Here is a 22,565-nt window from a genome sequence, read left to right as displayed (position 1 = left end):
TCAGGCCATGAACTGTCGTCTTTAGCCGGGTCTTGTGGTTTTCGACATGGCGTTGCGAGACGACAACCGCCGGTGACCAGCGACTATTGTTATGTCACGGTTGCAACTATATAATCCTCGAGCATCATCCCAAGTCGAAAAACTCTGACCAAGAGACTCACCGGTCTTTCACATTACCAATTGAACCATCACATCATCCTACATCTTTGCAGCTTCTCAGATCATGGCAGCTGAAGACATTTCCCCAGGAGGCAAGCCCTCGTTTGCCCTGGAGCCGAAAGCCTCGGGTGCCGAGTTTGTGGACCCCAAGGCCGACGGTGTCAATGCTGATCGTCAGGCTGAGCACGACTTGACTCTTCGACAAGTCCTCCGCCACCATCCAGCACTCATTGGATGGTCCTTTTTCTATGCCGTTGCTGCCATTGGCTGGTTAGTTGCACTCTGATTGATCACGATGACTAGATTACTGACATTGTGCAGGGGCTTTGATGCTCAGATCAACGGTGCCGCCATCTCGGTTGAATCCTTCCGTCGTGACTTTGGGTATGGACAATTCCACTCTATTTTTACTATAGTAACAACTAACAATATCTAGATACGTTCAAGATGGAGTAGCAATTCTCCCCGCCGACTGGCAATCAGCCTTCAACCTCATCACCAGCGTCGGTGGCTTCTTCAGCGGATTCCTCTGCTCCTATCTCTGCGACCGCATCGGCCGCAAGTGGTCCCTGGCCATCGGCCTTGTTTTTGCTACTGGCGGCATCTTTGGAGAGGTCTTTGCCACCTCCAACGCGTCCTTCCTCATCTCCAAGCTCATCCTCGGTTGTGGACTCGGCTTCTACCTCACCATCGCCCCTCTCGCAACCTCCGAGATCGCACCCGTGGTTCTCCGAGGTATCGCGACAGCCGGTGTGAACCTGGGCATCGCCGTCGGTCAGCTCGTTTCCAACGCCGTCATCAAGGCACTCGGTGAGAGGTCTGATAGCTGGGCATGGCGTGGACCCTTCTGCACACAGTTCTTCTTCGTCCTCATCCTTGGTGTTGGCCTGCCATTCGCCCCCGAGACACCGTGGTATCTGGCTCGAAGGGGCAAGCTTGACGAGGCAAAGAAGTCTCTGATCCAGCTGTACGGATCCAACATTGACGTCGAAGCCAAGCTTGCCGCTATCCAGACCACCATTGCCGAGGAGGACGCTGCCCGAGCTGAGGAAGCATCGTGGTCTCAGTGCTTCAGAGGTACTGATCTCATCCGATCCATGATCAGTATCGGCGTGTTTGTATGCCAGCATCTTGTGGGCATTGTCTTTGTCCTTGGCTACTCGACCTACTTCTTCCAGCTGGCCGGTCTCGCCGAATCCAGCAGCTTCGACCTGGGTGTCGTGGTTACAGCCTGTGGTGTCGCCGGCAACATCTGCAGTTGGTTCGTCGTCAACTCGTTTGGTCGTCGCAGCATCTTCGTCATTGGCATGGGCTCGCTCACGGCACTCCTATTCCTCATTGGAATCATGGATGTGGTTCCTACCTCCGCTGCCAAGTGGGTGCAGGCCGCATGCACTGTCATTTACGCCTTTGTCTACTTTGCCACAGTCGGAGCCATGGCGTTCGCAGTTCTAGGAGAAACCTGCTCTCTAGCTCTCAAGGCCAAGGCGATGGCCCTGGCCACAGCCACCCAGTCCGTCATGGGTATTGCCATGAACGTTTCTATCCCCTACATGGTCAACCCGGACCAGGGCAACCTGAAGGGCAAGGTCGGCTTCATCTTTGGTGGTCTCGGTCTGCTGGGTATGATCTGGAGCTGGATCTTTGTTCCTGAGCTCAAGGGAAGGCGATACGATGAAATTGACAGGCTGTTTGAGCTCAAGGTCAGCCCTAGGAAGATGGGTACTTATAAGCTGGAGTAGGTAGTGGTGGCTTGACAGTTGACTGAGAGTTGGCCAAGATATAATTGGGTGGCAGTCGAGTTGATTAAATTTTCGGCGAACCAGGGAGTTGCGATAAGATAGCGACCGCAATTTCACATTATTCAGTTCTTTACAAGTTTGATGACCAATCTGGTGATTCCTCCAGAGTGAAGGGATGTGGTCTTATGCAACAAGGGGTTAATGCGACGGAATTTTACGGTCGCAACTATTGTCCATTTAACTGCCTCTGATACTCAATCTTGCATTGCGGTAGAGAAATCTACAGGTGTCATCTCATAATGAAGCATTCAAAAAGCAAGATCGCCAGTTGTCCATCACGGCAAAAAAGAAACATCTTGAGATGGTTGGCTATGGACGAACGGGGAATCGAACCCCGGACCTCTCGCAGATCGTCTTCAGAACCAGTTGGTTCAGAGATGCGAAGCGAGCATTATACCCCTAAACCATTCGCCCGATTGCTTGTGAATGACCCATCGTTATTAAGAGTGACAAACGCTACCCAAACTGGGGCCGATGGGTCAGCGCCCACTTGGCGGCTTCGCCCTGGTCAAATTGGGCTGTATTTGACTGAGATGGTGTCTATGTTGTAGTGGGAGGCATTCCAAATGGATAGATGCTCTTATTGCGCTTGTATTTTCAATTTCGCAGGGTGGTATCTAGATAGGCAAAGAGTGAAGACAGCCACCACAAAACAGAACAAAGGCCAACAGAAAGGCCCCAATCGCAAATCCACCCTGAATGTCCCCCATTATCACGGTGTAAACCACAGCAGCGACGAGAGATAGAGTAAACCCAATACATCCACAGAGAAACACAGCAAATGTGTCGAGGGATTCCACGAAACTGATCCCCCAGCCAGTGGAACTTCCCTTCCTAGGGCAGGCGCTGAGTCGTTTCCTCATCTTTTTCGGTATTCTGTTAAAGAGCACAGGGAGCACCTCGGCGTGGTCTGGATTCTCGAATAAATGCGACAGGAGGTTCGGTCCGATGGGTGGATCCAAGTCTACCTGTTCAAAGTCGTATTCCGCCCTGTCTTGTCGTCCAGGCAGCGAAGGACATTGTTGGATGTTGACAAGCTCGCTGAGAAAGAACTCAAACTGCGAGGGTTAGTTAGATGGAGTGCATGGTCATTAGAGATTGAGCCTACCTACCTTGACAAACTCAATCGAGGCAACTCGTCTGAACCACCGCCACCTGTAGCCCTTTCTACATTTTGAGTATGTCCTCCGCAGCGCCTTGAACAGATCACGGTCCGAGTGAATCATGCACACGTCGGGCTGATGCGCTTTCGTGGCCCTTTGCATGAAAGGTGCACAGATTAATAGAAACCTATGCTGCGGGTCTAAAGAAGACGGCTCTTTGTTAGACGTAATGAGGCATGCTTCGCCCGGCATTGAGCCCTTGTCCGTATCTTGCTGGTGCTTCGGGAGGTTTCTTGACCCCTGCCTGCGAAGGGAAATTGACAGGACGCTCTTCATCTTGGAGACAAAGTGGCTTGCGTTTCCAGTCGACGATGAGTCCGCTGGAGCTATGCTCCTTGCCATTTCCAACGTCTTCTCCTTGTAGTTCTGCAGTAGTGTCTCGAGCTCTTCTAGAGCGCCTTCTCGCTTCTCGAGGTAGGCATCATGGCCAGTCTGGCCGCATCGCTGTTTCTAGTTAGTATCTCAAGTCTAAGATTGAGGCGGATTCACTTACGCAAGACCACGAAAGACGACTCAGTGTGGGACGTGCTGGAGAGCCCCAAATTCGCGAGACCAGCACCTCAAAACATTGCCTCAGGGAATAAAGCCGAAGGGCAGACTTCTCTGGAACTGAACTCTTTGCAACGTGCAGTTTCATTGCCAGAGTGAATTGCTCAAATGCCGCCCCCTGAAAGATAAACTCGTGCACGCGCTCGTACACGATATTCCTCTCTTCATCACTCCTCTCTCGTTCCTCATCCACAATCTCCTCGTCTTCGGGAAGCCTAACAGGGGTGCATGCGTCAGGTTGATCGAACGGATCAAGCTCAGCGGCATGACAAATGACGATTCTTTGGGCAATGTTCAATCGTGCTGTTCGGACAAGTTTTGCAGCGTTCTGGTGCAGACGGGTCTCGGCTGCTTTCTTCAAATCGACTGAAAAGCGTTTAAGGAGCCTGGAGATTTCCCTTTCGGCGAGGTCCCTTCGAGAAGATATTCTGACCACCTGTGGCCAGAGATAACGTAAATTGAAGTCGTTGAGGATGTCACGAAATAAGGCTTCTATGGCTTCTTGATATGTCTCAACCGGGACGGTAAGGCTTGTTGATGGAGCCGAATTACTGCTCAGGATTGACTCGTTATCCGAGAAGTTGTCTTCACCTTCATTGTCCGAGTCCTTGGGGTCGATAGCCGACAAAATCTCTAGTGAATTGTCATACGGCTGCTGCGCTGGAGGGGTACTTGCTTGACTCTTTTCATTGATGGCGCCACTTGCGCCCCAGGCACCTCTAGAGAAGCCGCTGTGGGCTGAGCAGGCGTAGCCAACGAAAATAGTACGATGCTCGATGCTGTGTCCTGGACGTCCGTAAGAAGCACAGCGATCGATGGTATGCTGATAGTAGAGGCAACGGCACGCCGAGTATAGCTCAAGGAGTTGCCAACACATTTTGGGCGAAATGCGCTATGTCGACAAAGGAGGGCTTGTGTATTGGGGGACTGAAAATCTGTCACGCTTATTCAATCACAATCAGGCTCGGCTGAATCCGCCCAACAGGTAGGCTGTGAAGCAGTTGGTTAACCGCTCCAATTAAAAGTCTCTTTTCAATAAGGCAGTCTAGAGGGCATTTTGGGCAAGGCAACTGGCTACAGGCGACCCAAGAGCGAGAGATACCCGACGTTCTTTATCTCGGAGACTCCCTTGCATTTCTGGATGTGCATAGGGCCTCGGAAGCTTTTTGCGCCGGTATATTTCGGCGAACAAGCTCTTCAGCATTGGCAAGCCTAGAAGACACGGAGAGCTTTCGGAAACGTATAAACCGGCTCCGTAAAAGAATAAAGAACTCCACTCCCTTCATTTAATTACCTTGGCTGCTTAACTTCAACCCAAGATCAACACATTGAACTCTCTGTCCACAAGGTACCAACCTACCCTGTATCACAATATTGATTACTCAGCATATCCTCGGCAACAAAGGTGAGCCCGCGACTCCGCGTTCAGGCGCGTCGCGTCAACCCGGCGTCTTGGCAGTTGGTTCATGCCCTACCATGCCCGCCTGCATGGGGTCGCCTGCAGCCATGGCGATACGAACTCCCCTGCAAAAAGACGAGATACGTCTCCTTCGCTTGAGTTCCAAGGTAAGAGAATATTTATCGAGAAGCGAATGCGGTGTTGACAGAACCAGACAGAATCAGCCTCTCAGCCCGTCATCACCTTTGAGCAAGTCTCACTGTCAGATCCAGAGATCCCCAGTTTTGTCGCCCTCTCGTATGTATGGGGCGACCTGGAAGATACCCTACCCCTACACGTTTCGGGAGAAGTCATCCCAGCCACCAGAAATCTCCATGTAATTCTACAGTGTCTCTCCTCGGCAAACTTTGACCAATTCCTCTGGATCGATGCCCTGTGCATAAACCAGAATGACTTGCTTGAACGTGCTGCCCAGGTAGCTTTGATGGGCGGTATTTATTCCCGCGCGTCATATGTCCTGGCGTTTCTATCTCCTTTGTCAGAGCCTTTCGACCTGGGACTTGATTTCCTTCAAGAGGCGGCTCGTGATTCGGAGCTTCACTATGAGCCATCGTTGTCACCGCACATCTCCGTCAACGACCTCACCGCTAGCTCCGAATCTCTCCGAGATTCCCTCATTTCCTTTTTCGCCGCCCCATGGTGGACCCGAGTGTGGACCGTCCAAGAATATGCCCTGGCAGCCAAGGTCATTTTCCAGTGTGGAAACCGACAGATGGAAGGAAGTGTAGTCCTGACAGCCTTTAGAAACTTGGCAACACATGAGAGGAAATGCTGCTGGGCTGCACGTCGAGCTGCCGATGGCAATGCTCGTGGCTTCCTGGATTATCCCAGCGAGGCGAATAACGGGCTGACCTTGTTTAAAGCTACTCTTCGGATAAACAACCTCAACTCTATCGTTAATGCCGAGGCATTTGGTGTTCAGGATTTGCTGGATGCCACCAGTCTCTTCCGGACGAGACAATGCTCAGATCCGCGTGATAGAGTATTTGGATTGCTGGGGTTGCATCTTAAAGACAACAACCTCCAAAAGATGTTGCCGACAGATTACACCATCTCGACGGCACTTCTCTATCGCAACCTAGCTATGGCTGCGATCGAGAACTCTCAAACGTTGGATGTGCTGAGCCATGTCTTGCATAGGCCATCCATTCACAAGCGAACCCCGGGATTACCAAGCTGGGTTCCAGACTGGGACGCTCTCATGGATGACGACTATCACCTGACGTATACAGAGAGAAGCGACAAGTTGCGTCATTTCTCAGCTTCAAAGGACCTAAAGCCCAAATGGATTCTCCATGATTCGGGGCTGGTCACAACTCACGGCTTCCAGTTTGCCAAGATCGCAGCTACAGCCCCAGGCTACCCCGACCCTGACTCGACAACGGGAGGGAAGCAATTGTTGGAGAAATGGCGTCAACTTTCCGGCCTACCTCAAGAGCCAATAGCCGCCCCCAACGGAGACTCTGACGAGTCCAAGCGAGAATGGGCTTTCCAGCGATCACTCTGTGGCAACGTCACTCTGTCACAATGGGCGGACCATTCGTGTAACCACACAGCAGCATACAATACATGGCACTCATGGTTTACTCACCCAGAGCCAGCTTCACTACCAGAAGACGCGAGATCAACTGCTCGCGAGTTTGACTTTCTGGTCCAGATTGCTTCTCTGGGCAGGTGCTTCTTCGTTACAGAAGATGGGGATATGGCATTTGGGCCAGAGTTGGCACAGGCTGGTGATGTTGTTGTAATCATCCCTGGAGGAAGAGTGCCGTATGTATTACGAAAGGTTGATTCTTCGGATGGTCTAGAGGATCAAGCACCGGTGTATGAGTTTGTTGGTGATGCATTTGTGGACTGTACAATGGTTGGCGAGAAAGTTGAGGGTTCCCCGACTTTTCAAGACATGGTGATTATTTAAGCATCATTTATTTCAGCTCGCTTACTCTTCTCCTTGCGTGATTGTGATGAAACCTCTCGATGCCATAGTCCAATACTGGATAAACACATCACCAATCGTGCTCGCCCCCATGCATCCAATCAAAGACACTACCCCTGAAACGCCTTTCCCGTGCTCACGTTCAGTTTCGTCCATACCGATCCCGTAGCCATGTACCAAGCAAACTGCGTCGGCCAGTAAACGTGCATCATCCAAAGCCAAGGCAATGGATCCCACGCCTCAAATGTGCCATCCTTCCAGTAAAGAAGATGATGAGCAAAAGTGTGTATCGATCTGTGGAAATCCAAAAGTGCCATCGTGCCACGAAACAGAGTCAAGTAGAGGGGACATATGACCAATTCTACCAGATCTTGGCTGGCCCAGTAGTAACGCTGAGGATTGGTTGGTGAGAGTGGAGGAGTAGATAGGGGCTTTTGCGTCTGAGATTCTGATAGAACGGAAAGATATTCGTCGACAATCTCAGGAGTCTCGTTAAAGAGGAGAGTTGCAGTGTGAACTCTCGGGTTGCACTCAATGGGGTATATCGTCACCTCCTTTTCCAATTCAGACTGTATTGCCTCCTCATCCTCTTTCTCAGTCAAAAAGTCAAAGCTCAGATGCCCAGTAAAGTCATCTCCACCTGCTTCCGCTTGCCTGATTGTAAACTCCAGCATGGCCTTGCTCAGTGGAGAGTCGGCAGGTAGGGCATCGTAGTGCATGAGTACGTCGGCGGAGCGGCATGCAACAAAGGCACAGACTCGACCGCGAATGACCAGAGCATGAGTACAGAACTCGGGACCGGAGATGAATTCCTGAATGATGAAGGAGCATTTGGCTGACTTGAAGGGAATAGAGTCGATCCGCGCGAGTGTTGTCCCTTCAGAGGCTAAAGGTAGCAAAGGCATGGAGAACCGGGCAACGTCATCAACACCCACAGGCTTGACAAGGTATCGTTTCGCACCAGACTCGTACTCCAGACCTCCGTGCCGCCTGAGGAATTCAACAACCTCTTCCTGTCCACCAACAGTCTCAGTTGTAGGAACAGTCAGTCCAAGGGTTCTCGTGTACTCGATAAATGTGTCCTTCTCATGGAGCCTTTTCACATGCTCGACGCCAAACTGGATGACCTTGACGCTGGTACGGGTCTCGAGAATCTCTTTGGCTGCTGCATCTTGGATGGCGGCGTTGACATCTGAGACGGAGATCCAAATGTCTACTCCTTCTTCCTGGACGATATCTACCAATTTCTCCAAGTAAGGATCATTGAGGTTGACATTGGAAGAGCCGGAAGGTTTCGGAAGGCGATAATATTTGTCGAATGCACAGGAAACTCGCCCAGGAGAAAGCGAAGAACAGTCAGCTCCAATTACGCGATGTCCACGACGATAGAACAGGCGAGCTAGCGCAAGACCCTTGGCCATGTTGACGCCCGTAACAAGAACGGTGACTCTGTTTTGAGCATCGCGACGTCTCTCGGGAGTACTGGAAGTGAACCGATTCCATAGATAGGCTGTGAGCGCAACCACGCTGGTAGTGGGAAGCAGGGCGAGGCTTAGCAACAGGAGCGAAAGGTTCTTAAAGAAGTGATATAGGCGAGACTTCTCCCTCGACCCTTTCGGCCCGAGATCTTTCTGTGTCATCGGGAGTTGACGTCGAACAGCGTGAAAGGACAAAGAATAACAACAAGGCTGTTACAACGATTTCAACTGGCTCAGTGTTTGCTTAAAGCAAAGCTCACAAGAAGCTTTACAAAAGTTGCCGAGTGTAGCTAGAAAGCCAAGAGCCAAGAGTTGAGAGCCTGGTCGAAATATCTAAGACGTCATGACTTTGCGGGGGGTAGTTTCACAGAAACGCGGTCTGGTGGAGCGGCCCGGAGCAACGCATTCCGGCGAATTGCCATTGGATTTGAGATGGTATTTTTGAGAGAAGAGACCTAGGCTGGAAGAGGGAAAGCCGGAGTGTGGAATGGGAGTTATATGCTTGACTATCCGAAAGCGGCGAACCGAAGGTTGAATAGACGGGATGGGATACATGAGAAGTACGGAGTCAAGATTGCATATTCCCGCAATTGAATACGACAAGTAACTTTAGCTCTATTCTCTATAGAAATACAGTATTGGATACATCTTCCCGTGTACGTACCCAGGCTGACTCGGCCGTTAAGGCTTAATCTTACTTTGCACCCTAGGACTAGTCGAGAATCATGGCTTCATAGACACACCGTAACCCCTGAAAACGGCCATTCACACTGAAGCGATCCCGGGGAATGGGCCCCCTCACGTTGTATCACTAAGAAAATGTTTCATCTATTCTGCTGCATTTTCGTACAAGTAACACACGGGCAGGCTGACCGCATCTTTCTCTATGACGTGATAGACTGTTGCTCAAGGGAGTTGCATATTTTTCTCACAGTCAGCTGTCAACACAGCAGAGATGCAGTTGGCTAAAAAGATACACGGTGACATTGGCAGATGTTACAACGTTCGGGTCGTTGCTGCGGTAAAAGACCCTGTGATAGTGGCAGATCAGCCGTGGAATCTTCCACGGCAGCCTTCTCCCCGGCCCTCCATCATGAGTATCTTCCTGTGAAACACTGATTTTTCACACGCCCAAAAAGACAAATACTTGCGGGAGTATCCATCTTTCGCATGCGGCAGAAATGGGCAAAACTTTGATGACGCGCACATGCAAGATGGTAGTGTAATCGAATCTGCCTTTGAGTTTAGATCGATCCAGGCACGCGCCCCATCTCCAGATGTCTGAGATACCCGTCTTTAGGTGTGGGGACCCTTTGTCTAACAACGGGTTCCCTCAATGACGGTTATCCGAGTCCCCGGCGAACGCATCCTTGGCGATACCTCCCGCAAAAGTATATGACACCTAGACGGGGAGATTTACAAGACACTGCACGGAAGAGGTTAGAGAGAGATCTATGCCGTGCTTCTGTAAGGGTCCCCTTTCAGCCATTCATTGGGCGGGTTGCCGGGCGCATCTCCGGCGACTTGATGACACGAATATTCTCGAGTTCGCGTGGTACGACTGGTTTGGCAAGAACGCTAGGCCGATCACATCATTATGTGCTCAAAACACTGGATGGTCTATGGCCAATGGAACGAGTATAATGCTGTTGATGTTTTTGTACCTCTAAAGTAGTACAATCTCAGCCTTGACTTGTGTACTGTCTACAAGTCTCGGTGAAGACATACTCCATCGTCGGCAGTTGAATCGACTGAACATGCCTCAACAACCGATCCACTCACAAACAACTCCCCATACATCTTTCCTGTCGTGTCTCGCTGTGGCTTGAACGACATAAAAGCCGCTCTCCCATACACACAAGTATCCCGTACCCTATCAAGCTCACCCTCATCTTCCCCCCTCAAAATATCCTACACTACAACCCCATTGCCCACCATGTCTGATATGAAGGCCACTGTCGAGCCCACCACAAAGGGCTTCTCAGTCTGCGGCTACGAAAAGATTGAATACGACTTCGAGTTTCTCGATGGCGTCTTCAACGTTGCCAACGTGCAGCTGGCCCAGTGCTACAAGCCCTGGGGGCGTTGCCTCGCTGTCATGGATTTAAACATTTTCAACTTGTACGGCGATGAGATGCAAAAGTACTTTGATCATCATGGCATTACTCTCAAGATTCATAAGACCATGATTGGCGAAAAGGCCAAGAGCATGGAGACTTTGCTTTCTATTGTTGACTCTATGACTGAGTTTGGCATCTACCGAAAGGAGCCAGTCCTTGTCGTCGGTGGTGGCCTTGTCACTGATGTGGCTGGGTATGTTATACCTATGCTTTCTCTATGGCCCCTATTTCTAACTTTCTTGATAGCTTTGCTTGTGCCGCCTATCGCCGCAACACCAACTACATCCGCATCCCAACCACAGTCATCGGCCTCATCGACGCCTCAGTCTCCATCAAAGTCGCCGTCAACTATGGCCGATACAAGAACCGCCTAGGAGCCTACCACGCCCCCTCACACACATTCCTTGACTTTACCTTCCTCCGCACTCTCCCCAAAGCGCAGATCCGCAACGGATTTGCCGAGCTCATCAAGATCTCCACATGTGCTCATCGCGAGACATACGAGTTGCTTGATGGGTACTGCGAGGAGTTGATTGACACGGCTTTTGGTCGTTCTGATGATGCTTCAGAGGAGATCAAGACTGTTGCTGACAAGATCTGTCGGGCGGGTATTTATGAGATGTTGAAGCTGGAGACGCCGAATCTTCATGAGATTATGCTTGACCGCGTGATTGCCTACGGACACACGTAAGTGCTTCTCATATACCTTGAACGATTAACTGACATGGCAATAGTTGGTCCCCTCTACATGAGCTTGTGCCAGAGACACCTCTTCGGCACGGCCATGCTATCTCTATCGACATGGCCTACTCCGCCACACTTGCTCACTCAAGAGGACTTCTCTCAACTGAAGAGCACAAGCGCTTGCTGAATCTCTTCTCTCGAGCAGGTCTTTCTATGGACCACCCCCAGTTCGATGGTCCTCTATTGGAGAGCGCTACAGCTGCCATTCTCAAGACACGAGACGGCAAGCTTCGAGCCGCAGTTCCTGTCAGCCCCATGGGCGAGTGTGTCTTCCTCAACGATGTCAGCCATGATGAGATGTGCAACGCACTTGAGACACACAAGAAACTCATGAAGAGCTTCCCTCGTCAGGGTGAAGGTCTCGAGGCCTATGTGGATGCCAGCGACACCGGCTATACGGTCCAAGGCACACCGGTAGAGAACGGTGCCGCCAAGGGTCTGCCCATGAATGGTGTTGAAAACAGTTATCTTCATGCATCTGGCCCAGAGGGTGTAGATGGTCTTCAGAGCAGCAGCGATGAGGAGACAATCAACTACACCCTCAACGGTCGATCCAATGGGTATAAAGACGGAGTTGGCAAGCTCAGCAGTGGATTGAAGGACAAGGTGAATGGTCTGGAGAACCACATTTTCAACACTGTTGCTGTTGACGGTCTGCGCGGATCTTGATGTGGAGGGATGGCCAGCTTTTATACGTGTTGGCTGGCTCAAGTACAGGGCGTTTTCTTATCTACTCGCACAAGGCCCAGGCATTGGCCCATTATAATCATGCATCAAAAAATAGCATCACTATTTTCTTGTCATCTTCTGTCTCATGACGGGTGGTCTAGACCCTGCTTTGACTCCAGCCTTGTCCGGCGCTAACGACTGCTTATTGAAAGGGTGAATGCCGGCCAGACCGTTTTCTCCGTCCCATGTACATCTGGAACGGTTCCATTTTGGGCACCGGTCTTTAAATATGCACACCCCTGTTCTGAAATACGGCCGGTATGGGGAGGTATGCTTGGGCCATGTACCAAGAGAGACCCGGAGAGTGCCCAGGAACATGTGGGAGGTGATTGATCGACATTCTGTCCCGCCCATGAAGAACTAGGAGAGAATGTCTCAACTATCTTTTCAGCTGCACAGTATCAGACCCAATCACATCTTTTTTCATCAACATGAGCTAGCCACAAATAAGAATCGCATTCCATTTTATTATCGCCAGGTCAAACAAGGGCGGCGAGAGGTGCAGATCTTGAGGTGCGCAAGCCACTGGACGCATCCCCGTAACGCCCACTCGATAGTGTGGAAATTGACGCCCGCTTGGCTTGGGCCCTTGCTAGGTACTGGACGAAGTCCCTGCACCGATGTTTAAGACGCTGAATACATCAGTTGCCGCCATTGAGGTTGTGAGGAGGCAAGGCACTCGCTCCGAGCCGTCTCCCTTGCCAAGTGGCAAAGTGACGGGCCTTTGAGTACATTTGAGGCCCCAGTTACGCATCTAAAATAGAGGCAGAGTGACTGGTAGGAGGGCCAATCTTCCCAAGCCTCAACATGTAGCGCCACACGAGCACATATCCATTCCTGCACTCTTGACACGAAGAAAGATTCAAGCAGCACTTCTTGAGCCTGTAAAGATGGCATTTCAGAATGATCTTGAGCTTCACAAACGGTACGGTGTCTCCCGCCATCTTTATCAATTCGTATCTGACCGCAAGCCACATTACCCATTCAGCTACACTATTCCCTACCCTCTAGCTTAATTAGGACCTACATCGCTTGATCGCCTCCAGAATAAGCAATAAAACCCCGCTTCTCTCTGCACGTCTCAGCCTCTCTCCGTTAGTCTACTCTCGGGCCGTCGGGCTTGCCTCGTTTCTGTACGAATAACCGTCGATAGTTGTCTTTGATATTCACATACCTGGGGAAAAATTACAAGCTAAAGGCTCTTGTCAGGCAGCCACTTCATCTCGGCGCGGCGCGGGCGGCACGGGACGGAATGATACTCGCCTCCTGCTTGACTATTTTGGGCATGGTGAACGCAGGGCTTTGAGATGGTACTTGGGGATGCTGCGTAGTTCACGCAGCAAGGGAGCTCGATTCAACAAAATGGTGGACTTGGCGGGCTGAGGCTTGATTATAAAAAGCAATAGGCTGAGCCGTTGAGTTTACTCGATGACCACTTTCTTTTTGTCCACTCTCTGGCTACTATTTCGGCCTTCCCTAGTTCTACTCTATTCTTTCAAGAGCCTCCAAAATGCTCCATTATCTCCTATCCCTGTCCCTCCTGGGCCTATCCGTCGCCTCAGTCCTGCCCCAAGACCCTATTATTTCCAAGTATCCATACTGCGACTGCACCGGTACCTCCATCAAGACCAATGTTTCTGTCTTTTATGATTACATCTGCGGCGATAGGCGACTTGGACCTAGTGTCCTTCCAAGGAAGCTGCCTCTCGGCACCTTCGTTGCCAGCTACGACCGCTTTGGAGGTCTGAGCCCTGATGATTTCCTCAAGCGGTGGTGGGATGAGGAGAAGGGATGGAAGTACCCCGACCACCATGGATTCCAACTTGATGCCGATAACAGGCCCATGAATGCTAGCATGATCCTGGAACCTGATATGCTCGTGGACCGATTCGGCTACACTACTGGTAAGCACATCTGTCAACATGCACGACTAAAAGTAAAGTCTAACCCCTGTAGGGCGTTACATTTCTCCTGCCAGCGCTCCTTTCGCGCAGCGAGCTCTCAACCCCCAGAACCTTGACACCCCCAAGAACTCCCCTGAATTCCCAAACAACTACCACGTCTACAGAGTCCTCAAGAAGATTACCGTCATTGCCGGGCCCATTGCTCCTTGGTTTGGCCAGCCGGGGCTTGGAACACAGTTTTTCCTTGGCGAGGATGTCACTGTGGAGCATTACATTAAGGATGGCTCTTTGAAGGAAATTAACCCTGAGGAACTTGTCAGGGATGGTCCTGGCTGTGGATTCGAGCGCGAGGAGCTGTAAAATAGCAGTATAGTGCACTAGGGAGTCATTGGAAAACAGAATCTATACGAGACTTTTCTTCACCTCTCCTCCCGATTGCCATGTATGCAGAGTAAATACTGTGATCACGAGATATGAGAAACTGCCAAGTCTCGCAAATCTTCATTATCTAATAACCAGGCCACGCGGGGTTGAATGGGTCTTGCGTCTTGCGTCTTGGCCCGATAAGGAGAATGACACAGTATCGTTTTCCGCGGAAAGGGAAACTCCAGAATCGCCGCGGGAAACTCCACAACCTCGGATCATGGATTGCATATCTCGCATCATATCGAGGAAAATATCGGCAAAGGAGCTCATCGAAGCCCTATCAGGTTATCCTTGCACCTTATCACCAGTTTTCCGCGGCAAAGAGATTCCCCTCCACAGACAACACCAGATATAAAATGCGAGGTTGATAAGCCCGAGCAAGTCGTCTCTTCTTCGTCACCATACTCTTCAACTTTGATCTTTCCTGCCAAAGCATCATGTCTTCCAACGGCGTTTCTACTTTCTGGTCGAGGGCCGATAAGTACCTCATGTCGACAGGCGTCCCCTACTCGCCCGTCGTCATCACCAAAGCCCAGGGCACACGACTCTACGATGCCAACAACAGAAAGATCCTCGACTTTACATCTGGCCAGATGAGCTCCCTTCTCGGTCATTCTCATCCCGAGATTGTTCAAGTCGTCAAGGAGTACGTCGCCGAACTCGACCATCTGCTCAGCAACATGATCACACATCCTGTAGTGAATCTTGCTGAGCGCCTCGCGCGTCTCCTCCCAGCTCCTCTTGAAAAGTCCTTCTTTCTAAACACTGGCTCCGAGTCCACTGAAGCCGCTATCAAGATGGCCAAGTGTTATACTGGCAGGTTCGAGATTGTTGCCTTCTCGGCCAGCTACCATGGCTTAACCCAGGGTTCTGGCTCTGCAACATTCTCTGCCGGCCGAAAGAACGGTGGCCCAACCATGCCAGGTCAACTTGCATTCCCCGCTCCTTATGCCTACCGCTCGCCGTTCCGAAAGGCCGATGGATCCTATGACTGGGAGACTGAGCTTGAATTTGGCTGGTCCATGATTGATCGTCAGAGTGTTGGATCCCTTGCAGCATTCATCATGGAGCCCATCCTCAGCACTGGAGGCATTCTCGACATGCCAGAGGGCTATCTCAAGCGAATGAGTGAAGAGTGCAAGAAGCGTGGCATGCTGCTCATCATGGACGAGGCCCAGACCGGAGTTGGACGAACTGGTCAGATGTTTGCGTTTGAGAAAGACGGCGTCGTTCCCGATATCCTGGCCCTCTCCAAAACCCTTGGTTGTGGATTGCCACTGGCATCCGTTTCAACCACAGCGGAGATTGCGGAGGGCTGCAAGAGGGTGGGATTCCTCTGGTTGACAACCCATCTCAACGATCCTTTGACTGCTGCTGTTGGCGATAAAGTCCTCGAGATTGTTGAGCGAGACGGTATTTGCCAGAAAGCAAGGGAGAGAGGCGCACAACTCAGGGAAGGCCTATTGAAGCTTCAAAAGAAGTACTGGTGCATTGGTGATGTCCGGGGTCGAGGACTCCTTCAAGGCGTCGAGATCATCTCGGACCCCAAGACCAAGGCACCAGGCTCTGACCTTGGCCAGAAGGTTTCGGACAAAGCCATGGAGCTCGGTCTGTCTTGCAACATTGTCAATCTTCCAGGAATGGGTGGAGTGTTCCGACTTGCGCCGCCTGTCACTGTGACGACGGAGGAGATCAGCGAGGGTTTGAGGATCCTCGATGAAGCATTTGCTTACGGGATGAGCACCTTGCCGCAGGCTTGAGCATTATCTGAGAATTTGCAGAGAGATTCATGTGCATACTGACCTGGTAGTGAACATGGACCTAGATAAGTGGGCGAAAATAGTTACTGGTGGGGAGTAATAGATAGGTATCTACAGAAAGTCTAGAGTTGACAATGAATTTGAGTTTGCACATATATATCGAAACGGCATGGCCTCCATCGCGACAAGGCCTCGCGTGAGTTCCAATAAACTTTCAACTGCGATAACGGTCGAACAGTTGTGGCAACGGTCTGAAAATGATACTCGGATCAGGGTGCCTCCGTTCATGTGTTGTTATGTGAGGTCATAATTACGAAGACCAAACATTGGGTGAGGATGCTGGATGATATCATCGATTGACGCTGCTATCAAAACAGCACAACTTCAGACTACATATCTTGGCCTTACCATCCTCACAACACATCCCAATTCTTTGATTCAACATCATCTGTGCCAGTCAACATGGAAGGAGACATCCCGCAGAAGGACGAACTTCAAGCCCGAGCTATGGAGGGCCGTCCCATCACTCAGTCCGAAGCATCCACCATCGCCGCCAACGAGTCCGACATGACGGGTCGTGGTCCCATTAAAGGTGGCACTGCAGCGACTGCTCAGAGTATCCATAACCGACAGCAAAACTTTCTGGAGAAGGCGGGCGATATTGCTCGGAAGCCTATTGACGAGATTACGAAGAAGGATGCAGCCGAGGTGCAGAGTGCAGAGGTGCGGCCCAGACACCCGAGGTAGTAAACTGTAGCTAAATATAAGCAGGTTCGGCTTACAGGAGCACCTGTAGGAAGAGGGTCGTTTTCATCAGATGTTCAGTCGGTGGCTGATCAGAATGCGAGAGCAACTGGGGAGTAGGGGGGGCCAAGCGAGGCCATCTCAGAATCCCACGGTTAGTTTACATGTGCGTTCTTCCAAATCATGAGTCAGCCAATCAAAGAAAGTTTTTAAATGTATTATAAACGGTGACCTCCCATATCGAGCTGCCATGTACTCAGAACAGATGATGTGTGCAGCTCCTGTGGTGATCCTACATGTTACTTGCCTGTGTCGAAACAAGATGTGACATAGAAATAAATTGCCAATGCAATCCAGACTAGTTTATCGTTCGAAATTGAAGTCACTCTACTTTGTTTGCTTGCGAGATGAACCGGCCTCGAAAAAGTATTTTAGCCATACTGCAGGCTGAGCAAGATCTATCTCGACCATCTCAAGTCTTTACAAAAAGGGTAAATATTTACTGCACTAACTTAGCTATTTGGGATACTAGTAAGGCTCCCTTTGTAGATATCTGGCTGTCCTTACTGGAGTTCTTATTTATGACTCTTTCTACTACTATTTAGTAACAATAAAGAGTAAGAAACAAAGGCCTGAGAAGGGGAAAACTTTTATCGAACTCTTCGAAAGAATTTTTTACATCCTTATCTCGAGAATCACTAGAAATGGATCCTAAATATCCACTCTCATTCAAACAGAAATTGGTTTGAAAACGATGCATGTGAAGATGGCATGGATTTCGGTAACAAGATCCTTTCCAGCCTTGCTGTCCAAACAAGATAGAGTTTGGACCAATTCTTCTTGGTCAGTCTAGTGGCGGCTGAAAAGCTCCGTCGAACGATCACTTTGGCTAATGACATCATGGCGAATTTAAGGCAGATTACCCCCACTGATCAACTTGATCAACAGCGGCTAATGGTGATCAACTCTGCCCAAACCTGCTTCCCAGACATTCCACATCATGAGTTTCCACATCATGAACGCCATAGAGAATTTCTCACTACTCAAAATCCCTCTTCTTCCTCTGTTGCTCTAGGGTATCCCAACGTTGTTACATCCTTAACGCCGGACCGACGATAGATTGCTGCGGGTCAGTGCTCGGGCCCGATCCGACCCTGACGGGTATGCCAAGTCCGAACTGCTGGAAAGGGCCTAGTCTCAAATGAGGGTAAATCTTTCGGTGTGATGACTCAAAAGTTTCAAGGGAAGCCGGCCCGTCGGAGTGATTTCGTCTCGAGGGGCTTGTCTAGAGGCGAGACGGGTTGTAACAGGCCTTATCAATCTTCTGAGAGAAGACGGAACGACAAGATCGGCTCGAACCAACCAGATCTGCGGTATCAATATTGGGGACTGCATTCCAGAGACCCTGACCAACAAATATCCGCTGAAACCTTGACAAACAACGGCACTCATCTCACTGTCAGCATCACTTGACATCTGCCACCCAGGCTCCCAAAGCCAGTCAGCAGAGAGGCACCATCTCTCATGTTACCGAGCTGTCGGCCGCTTCTTCTTGAAGCTAGTCAGGGGGTTGTCAACGCTCGCTAAGCCAATCCCTGCGCAGCTCCTGTCTCGCAGCGCGCCACAAAAGAACCTGTTCCTGGGCTGGACCACCTTATTTCCAGGGAGGACAAAAATCTCTGTTAGCGAGCCACGCAGATCCCACGTGGAGACACTAACACATCACTTTAGCCCTGTCGAAAATCTCACCCTCGCACCAGGCCCGATTCTGTTCTAGACCAGATTGAATGGCGACACTTGAGCCAATGAGGAAATCGCCGGACCAGCTTCGAAGGATTCAGCGGCCGACCTGCTGGCCTGCTCCTGACCTCTAATTGCCTCTCTCAAAAAGCACAGAGCGTCGCATTCTGGCGAGTCGGGACCGCTCTATCCCCTCGGTTGGGCTCTTCCGAGCAGAACCCTTCACTCACTGTCCCGTGGTCATTGGAGGGAAATGGAACCAAGAGATTGGGGTAATGCAAGGTTGGGACCAGCCCTACAGCGAACAAGAACGCTAGACAAGGGGTAAAAGACACGCTGAGCCACTGTGGGCGCATCTTTCCAGCCCTCTGCCATCCCACGACGAACACATGCCAGGCACACCTCCTTGAGACAGTCTTAGCTTAGAACTGGCGCCGAGATTGAAAAGCCACTGCCTGGGGATGGTCGACGCCATACATAAGATGACGGGTAACTAGCTCGTCCCTCCATTCTCACCCCATCCCTCACACTCCCTTTTTTCCCACCACCTGTCGCTCATTATCGCCCTTGGAAACAAAGGCCGTTTGTCTTTCCAAGATGGGTTCTAGAACCTATTCTCCGTCACTCTTTTCTTTTCTTTTCATCACATTCCTTTCCCCTCTTGCGACTTTCGCCGCCGACGCCGACGCCAACCCGGGCGACGTAAACCCCGTGCCTCCGATCCAGGAAATCAAGACCGAGGATCCCATTGCCAGCCCGCTCAAGGAGGGCTGTCCCCGAGAATGCAGCGCTGCCGGTTCCGACCCCGTCAACTGGACGCAGCTCCACAGTCTGGATGAGCTGTCTGGGTGTGACCAGCCCATGCTGTTTGCCCTCAATGTTCAGAACCCTTACAGCGAGTCTGCGACGCTGTACACTTGTGTCACCACTTCTGGATCTACGCCAACTCGTCGGGATGAGATTAGCCGTGTAGAGGCCCGAGCTGCCGAGAGCTCCGTCTCCCTGGCTAGCAACTGCGGTGCTGAGAAGGGTACCGTCAAGACGACTGCTTCTTCTGGTCGAACTGGAACTCTTCGATCTGGCGATGCTGCGGCTGCTTCTGACCTTCTTGCTAACTACCTCGACAACGGCGCTTCTTGCGGAACTACTATCCTCTTTGCCAAGTCTGGTTCTTCTGTTGTTGGATTGTATGTCGGTGCCGAGGTGCAGAAGTCGAGCGCTTCCAGCCTTATCCGTTCAGCCAGGTCAGTCATCTCATCACATTTCTTGAATGAAGGTCAACTAACTTTGATACAGTGCGTATAACCCGAACTCACCCACATAGACTCGCATTTTTGGAAACAACTACTAACAGCATCTACAGAGGCCAGCTTCCAGAAGGGCACCCAGGCTTTCCAAGTCTGCGACGCCAACGACAAGCGAGCCGAGACCGTCGGCCTCTTCGCCGTCGACTCTGTCGAGGACCTCGAGGACGCCCAAGCCGCCGTCAAGACATGGTCCAACGGAAAATGCGTCTCCATCTCCCAGGCCACCTCGCAGAGTATCAACCTCGGCGTCCTGACCGTCGGCCAAGTCAAGATCCGAAGCCTCCAGCTGCGATCCCGTCTCTTTGGCCTCGACCACATGCTCGCCCCCCGAGCTGACTGCAAGGCCATCCAGGTTGTTTCCGGCGACAGCTGTGCTTCTCTGGCTACCAAGTGCAAGGTCACCACTGCCAACTTCAACAAATACAACCCTTCCAAGAACTTTTGCTCGACCCTTGCTCCCAAGCAGTGGGTTTGCTGCAGTGCCGGTACTCTCCCTGACAAGACACCTCAGCCCAACAAGGACGGAAGCTGCTACACCTACAACATCAAGTCTGGAGATTCTTGCTACTCCATCTCCCAGGCCTTTGGCATCACCCAGCAGCGCATCCTCGACAACAACAAGAACACCTGGGGCTTTGCTGGCTGTGACCGTCTTCAGCTTGGACAGCCCATCTGTCTTAGTGCTGGCAAGAACCCCATGCCCCTTGCTATTGCCGGCGCCGTCTGCGGTCCCCAGAAGCCTGGATCCAAGCTTCCCACCACTGCCAAGACTGGCTGGGATCTCACTGGCATGAACCCCTGCCCCCTGAACGCCTGCTGCTCTGGCTACGGCTTCTGCGGTATCACCGCCGAGTTCTGCACCAACACGACTGCTAAGGGTGGTTCTCCCGGTACCTCCACGCCCAACACTCCTGGCTGCGTTTCCAACTGCGGTACCAAGATTGTCGGAAACACCAAGAAGCCTGCCAAGTTCCTTAACGTCGGTTACTTCCAGGGTTATAACCTCGGCCGCAAGTGTCTGAACATGGACGTTGGCAACTTGACTGCTCTCAAGACTCCCTACACTCACATGCACTTTGCCTTTGCTGGCCTCACCCCCCAGTTCTCCGTTCTCCTCCAGCCCGCCATTCGAGAGCAGTTCCTCAAGTTCAAGGAGGTCAAGGGTTCCTGGAAGAAGATTCTTTCTTTCGGAGGATGGGCTGATTCCACTGATGCCTCTACCTTCCAGCTGTACCGTGATGCCATCAAGCCCGCCAACCGTGAGAAGTTCGCTACCAACGTCATCAACGTTCTCAACGGCCACAAGCTCGACGGTGTCGACTTTGACTGGGAGTACCCCGGCTCTGCTGGTTCTACCGGTTCAGCTACTGACACTGCCAACTACGTCGATTTCTTGGCCCTCATGCGAAAGAAGCTCGGCACCAGCGGAAAGTCCATGTCTGTTGCTCTCCCTGCCGCCTACTGGTACCTCAAGCCTTTCCCTGTCGCCAAGATCGCCCCTCTCGTCGATTACATGGTCTACATGACCTATGATCTCCACGGTCAATGGGGTAAGTTTCTTTAACCATCGATATCAGATGACATGCTAACGACAGCCTAGACTACGGCAACCAGTACGTCAGCCCCGGCTGCCCCAAGGGAAACTGCCTCCGCTCCCACGTCAACAAGACCGAGACCCTCGACGCCCTCGCCATGATCACCAAGGCCGGAGTCGACCCCGCCAAGGTCATCATCGGAATCTCCAGCTACGGCCGCAGCTTCAGAATGACCGATCCCAAGTGTACCGGCCCTCAGTGCACTTTCACTGGAAGCTTCAGCGTCTCCAACGCTGAGCCCGGCGAGTGCACCAACTCTCCCGGCTACCTCGCCAACGCCGAGATCCGCAAGATCATCTACGACTTCAAGTACAAGAAGGCTGGAGTCACCGCCAATAGCTGGTACGACGCGGCATCAGACTCTGACATTCTCACATTCGGCACCAAAGGAAAGGGAATCACGGACTGGGTTGCATACATGAGTGAAGCCACAAAAGCTAAGCGTACAACCTGGGCCCAGAGCTTGAACTTTGGAGGTGTCGTTGAGTGGGCTGTTGACCTGGAGGTCTGGTTCTCACCCAAGCCTTAAAAAGATGATGTGGTTTTGGGGTTTCTTTAATCTTGCCTGTAGCTATATATGAATCCCACATAGTACCACAGTTTGCGAATTTCACGTTGAAGCGATTCATTTTTCGTCATAAGCCCTTGGTTTCTACCTTTTCTTGAGTACCTGTCCAGAGGCGGTGCCCCATAATTTGATGAATGTCAACTAACTCTAAGAAGACCAAGTGATGGCTTTATGAACATCAAGGGACGATTTATGAAGACGCAGAGATGAATTTAACTTGTCGGCTAGCTATCTTTTGAGAGGCGCTGGTGCTATCCTTTGGTTATTGACAACACACATTGGCAGAGAGGCGAGATTGCACTGCCGGCGGCCATCAAAGGCTGGTTGCTGGATTGTAGTACAGCAAGTGACAAATGGTCTACTTCCAGAACATCATCCTCAG

The 22,565-nt window shown here is 51.3% G+C and overlaps 9 protein-coding genes across 9 annotated transcripts; 7 read left to right on the top strand and 2 right to left on the bottom strand.

The window, feature by feature from the left end:
* Nucleotides 1-223: 223 nt before the first annotated feature.
* On the top strand, nucleotides 224-1,901 carry MRS44_012932 (uncharacterized protein; the record flags this gene model as incomplete). Its single annotated transcript, XM_046277516.2, has 3 exons — nucleotides 224-429; nucleotides 481-543; nucleotides 596-1,901. The coding sequence occupies 3 exons, from the start codon at nucleotides 224-226 to the stop codon at nucleotides 1,899-1,901; spliced, it is 1,575 nt and encodes a 524-aa protein (XP_046126488.1).
* Nucleotides 1,902-2,578: 677 nt separating this feature from the next.
* MRS44_012931 (uncharacterized protein) lies at nucleotides 2,579-4,550 on the bottom strand (the record flags this gene model as incomplete). The annotated part of the gene is made up of 3 exons (XM_046277517.2): nucleotides 2,579-3,019; nucleotides 3,074-3,568; nucleotides 3,618-4,550. The coding sequence occupies 3 exons, from the start codon at nucleotides 4,548-4,550 to the stop codon at nucleotides 2,579-2,581; spliced, it is 1,869 nt and encodes a 622-aa protein (XP_046126489.1).
* Nucleotides 4,551-5,179: 629 nt separating this feature from the next.
* On the top strand, nucleotides 5,180-7,050 carry MRS44_012930 (uncharacterized protein; the record flags this gene model as incomplete). The annotated part of the gene is made up of 2 exons (XM_046281635.2): nucleotides 5,180-5,239; nucleotides 5,287-7,050. The coding sequence occupies 2 exons, from the start codon at nucleotides 5,180-5,182 to the stop codon at nucleotides 7,048-7,050; spliced, it is 1,824 nt and encodes a 607-aa protein (XP_046126490.2).
* Nucleotides 7,051-7,178: 128 nt separating this feature from the next.
* Nucleotides 7,179-8,708, bottom strand: MRS44_012929 (uncharacterized protein; the record flags this gene model as incomplete). The annotated part of the gene is made up of 1 exon (XM_046278985.2): nucleotides 7,179-8,708. The coding sequence occupies one exon, from the start codon at nucleotides 8,706-8,708 to the stop codon at nucleotides 7,179-7,181; it is 1,530 nt and encodes a 509-aa protein (XP_046126491.2).
* Nucleotides 8,709-10,482: 1,774 nt separating this feature from the next.
* MRS44_012928 (uncharacterized protein) lies at nucleotides 10,483-12,079 on the top strand (the record flags this gene model as incomplete). The annotated part of the gene is made up of 3 exons (XM_046282627.2): nucleotides 10,483-10,859; nucleotides 10,913-11,353; nucleotides 11,401-12,079. The coding sequence occupies 3 exons, from the start codon at nucleotides 10,483-10,485 to the stop codon at nucleotides 12,077-12,079; spliced, it is 1,497 nt and encodes a 498-aa protein (XP_046126492.1).
* Nucleotides 12,080-13,649: 1,570 nt separating this feature from the next.
* MRS44_012927 (uncharacterized protein) lies at nucleotides 13,650-14,403 on the top strand (the record flags this gene model as incomplete). Its single annotated transcript, XM_046284331.2, has 2 exons — nucleotides 13,650-14,043; nucleotides 14,096-14,403. 2 exons carry the CDS (start codon nucleotides 13,650-13,652, stop codon nucleotides 14,401-14,403), a joined length of 702 nt encoding a protein of 233 aa, XP_046126493.1.
* Nucleotides 14,404-14,906: 503 nt separating this feature from the next.
* MRS44_012926 (uncharacterized protein) lies at nucleotides 14,907-16,229 on the top strand (the record flags this gene model as incomplete). The annotated part of the gene is made up of 1 exon (XM_046277518.2): nucleotides 14,907-16,229. The coding sequence occupies one exon, from the start codon at nucleotides 14,907-14,909 to the stop codon at nucleotides 16,227-16,229; it is 1,323 nt and encodes a 440-aa protein (XP_046126494.2).
* Nucleotides 16,230-16,691: 462 nt separating this feature from the next.
* Nucleotides 16,692-17,093, top strand: MRS44_012925 (uncharacterized protein; the record flags this gene model as incomplete). Its single annotated transcript, XM_046274220.2, has 2 exons — nucleotides 16,692-16,952; nucleotides 17,001-17,093. The coding sequence occupies 2 exons, from the start codon at nucleotides 16,692-16,694 to the stop codon at nucleotides 17,091-17,093; spliced, it is 354 nt and encodes a 117-aa protein (XP_046126495.2).
* A 2,217-nt stretch (nucleotides 17,094-19,310) lies between these two features.
* Nucleotides 19,311-22,144, top strand: MRS44_012924 (uncharacterized protein; the record flags this gene model as incomplete). The annotated part of the gene is made up of 3 exons (XM_065618960.1): nucleotides 19,311-19,989; nucleotides 20,077-21,570; nucleotides 21,621-22,144. 3 exons carry the CDS (start codon nucleotides 19,311-19,313, stop codon nucleotides 22,142-22,144), a joined length of 2,697 nt encoding a protein of 898 aa, XP_065475032.1.
* Nucleotides 22,145-22,565: the final 421 nt, after the last annotated feature.

Source organism: Fusarium solani, assembly GCF_023522795.1.
Source record: "Fusarium solani strain SB1 chromosome Unknown bctg00000008, whole genome shotgun sequence".
Lineage (NCBI taxonomy): Eukaryota > Fungi > Ascomycota > Sordariomycetes > Hypocreales > Nectriaceae > Fusarium > Fusarium solani.
The sequence above is the reverse complement of the archived record's forward strand: the minus strand, read 5'-3'. Positions and strand labels throughout refer to the sequence as shown.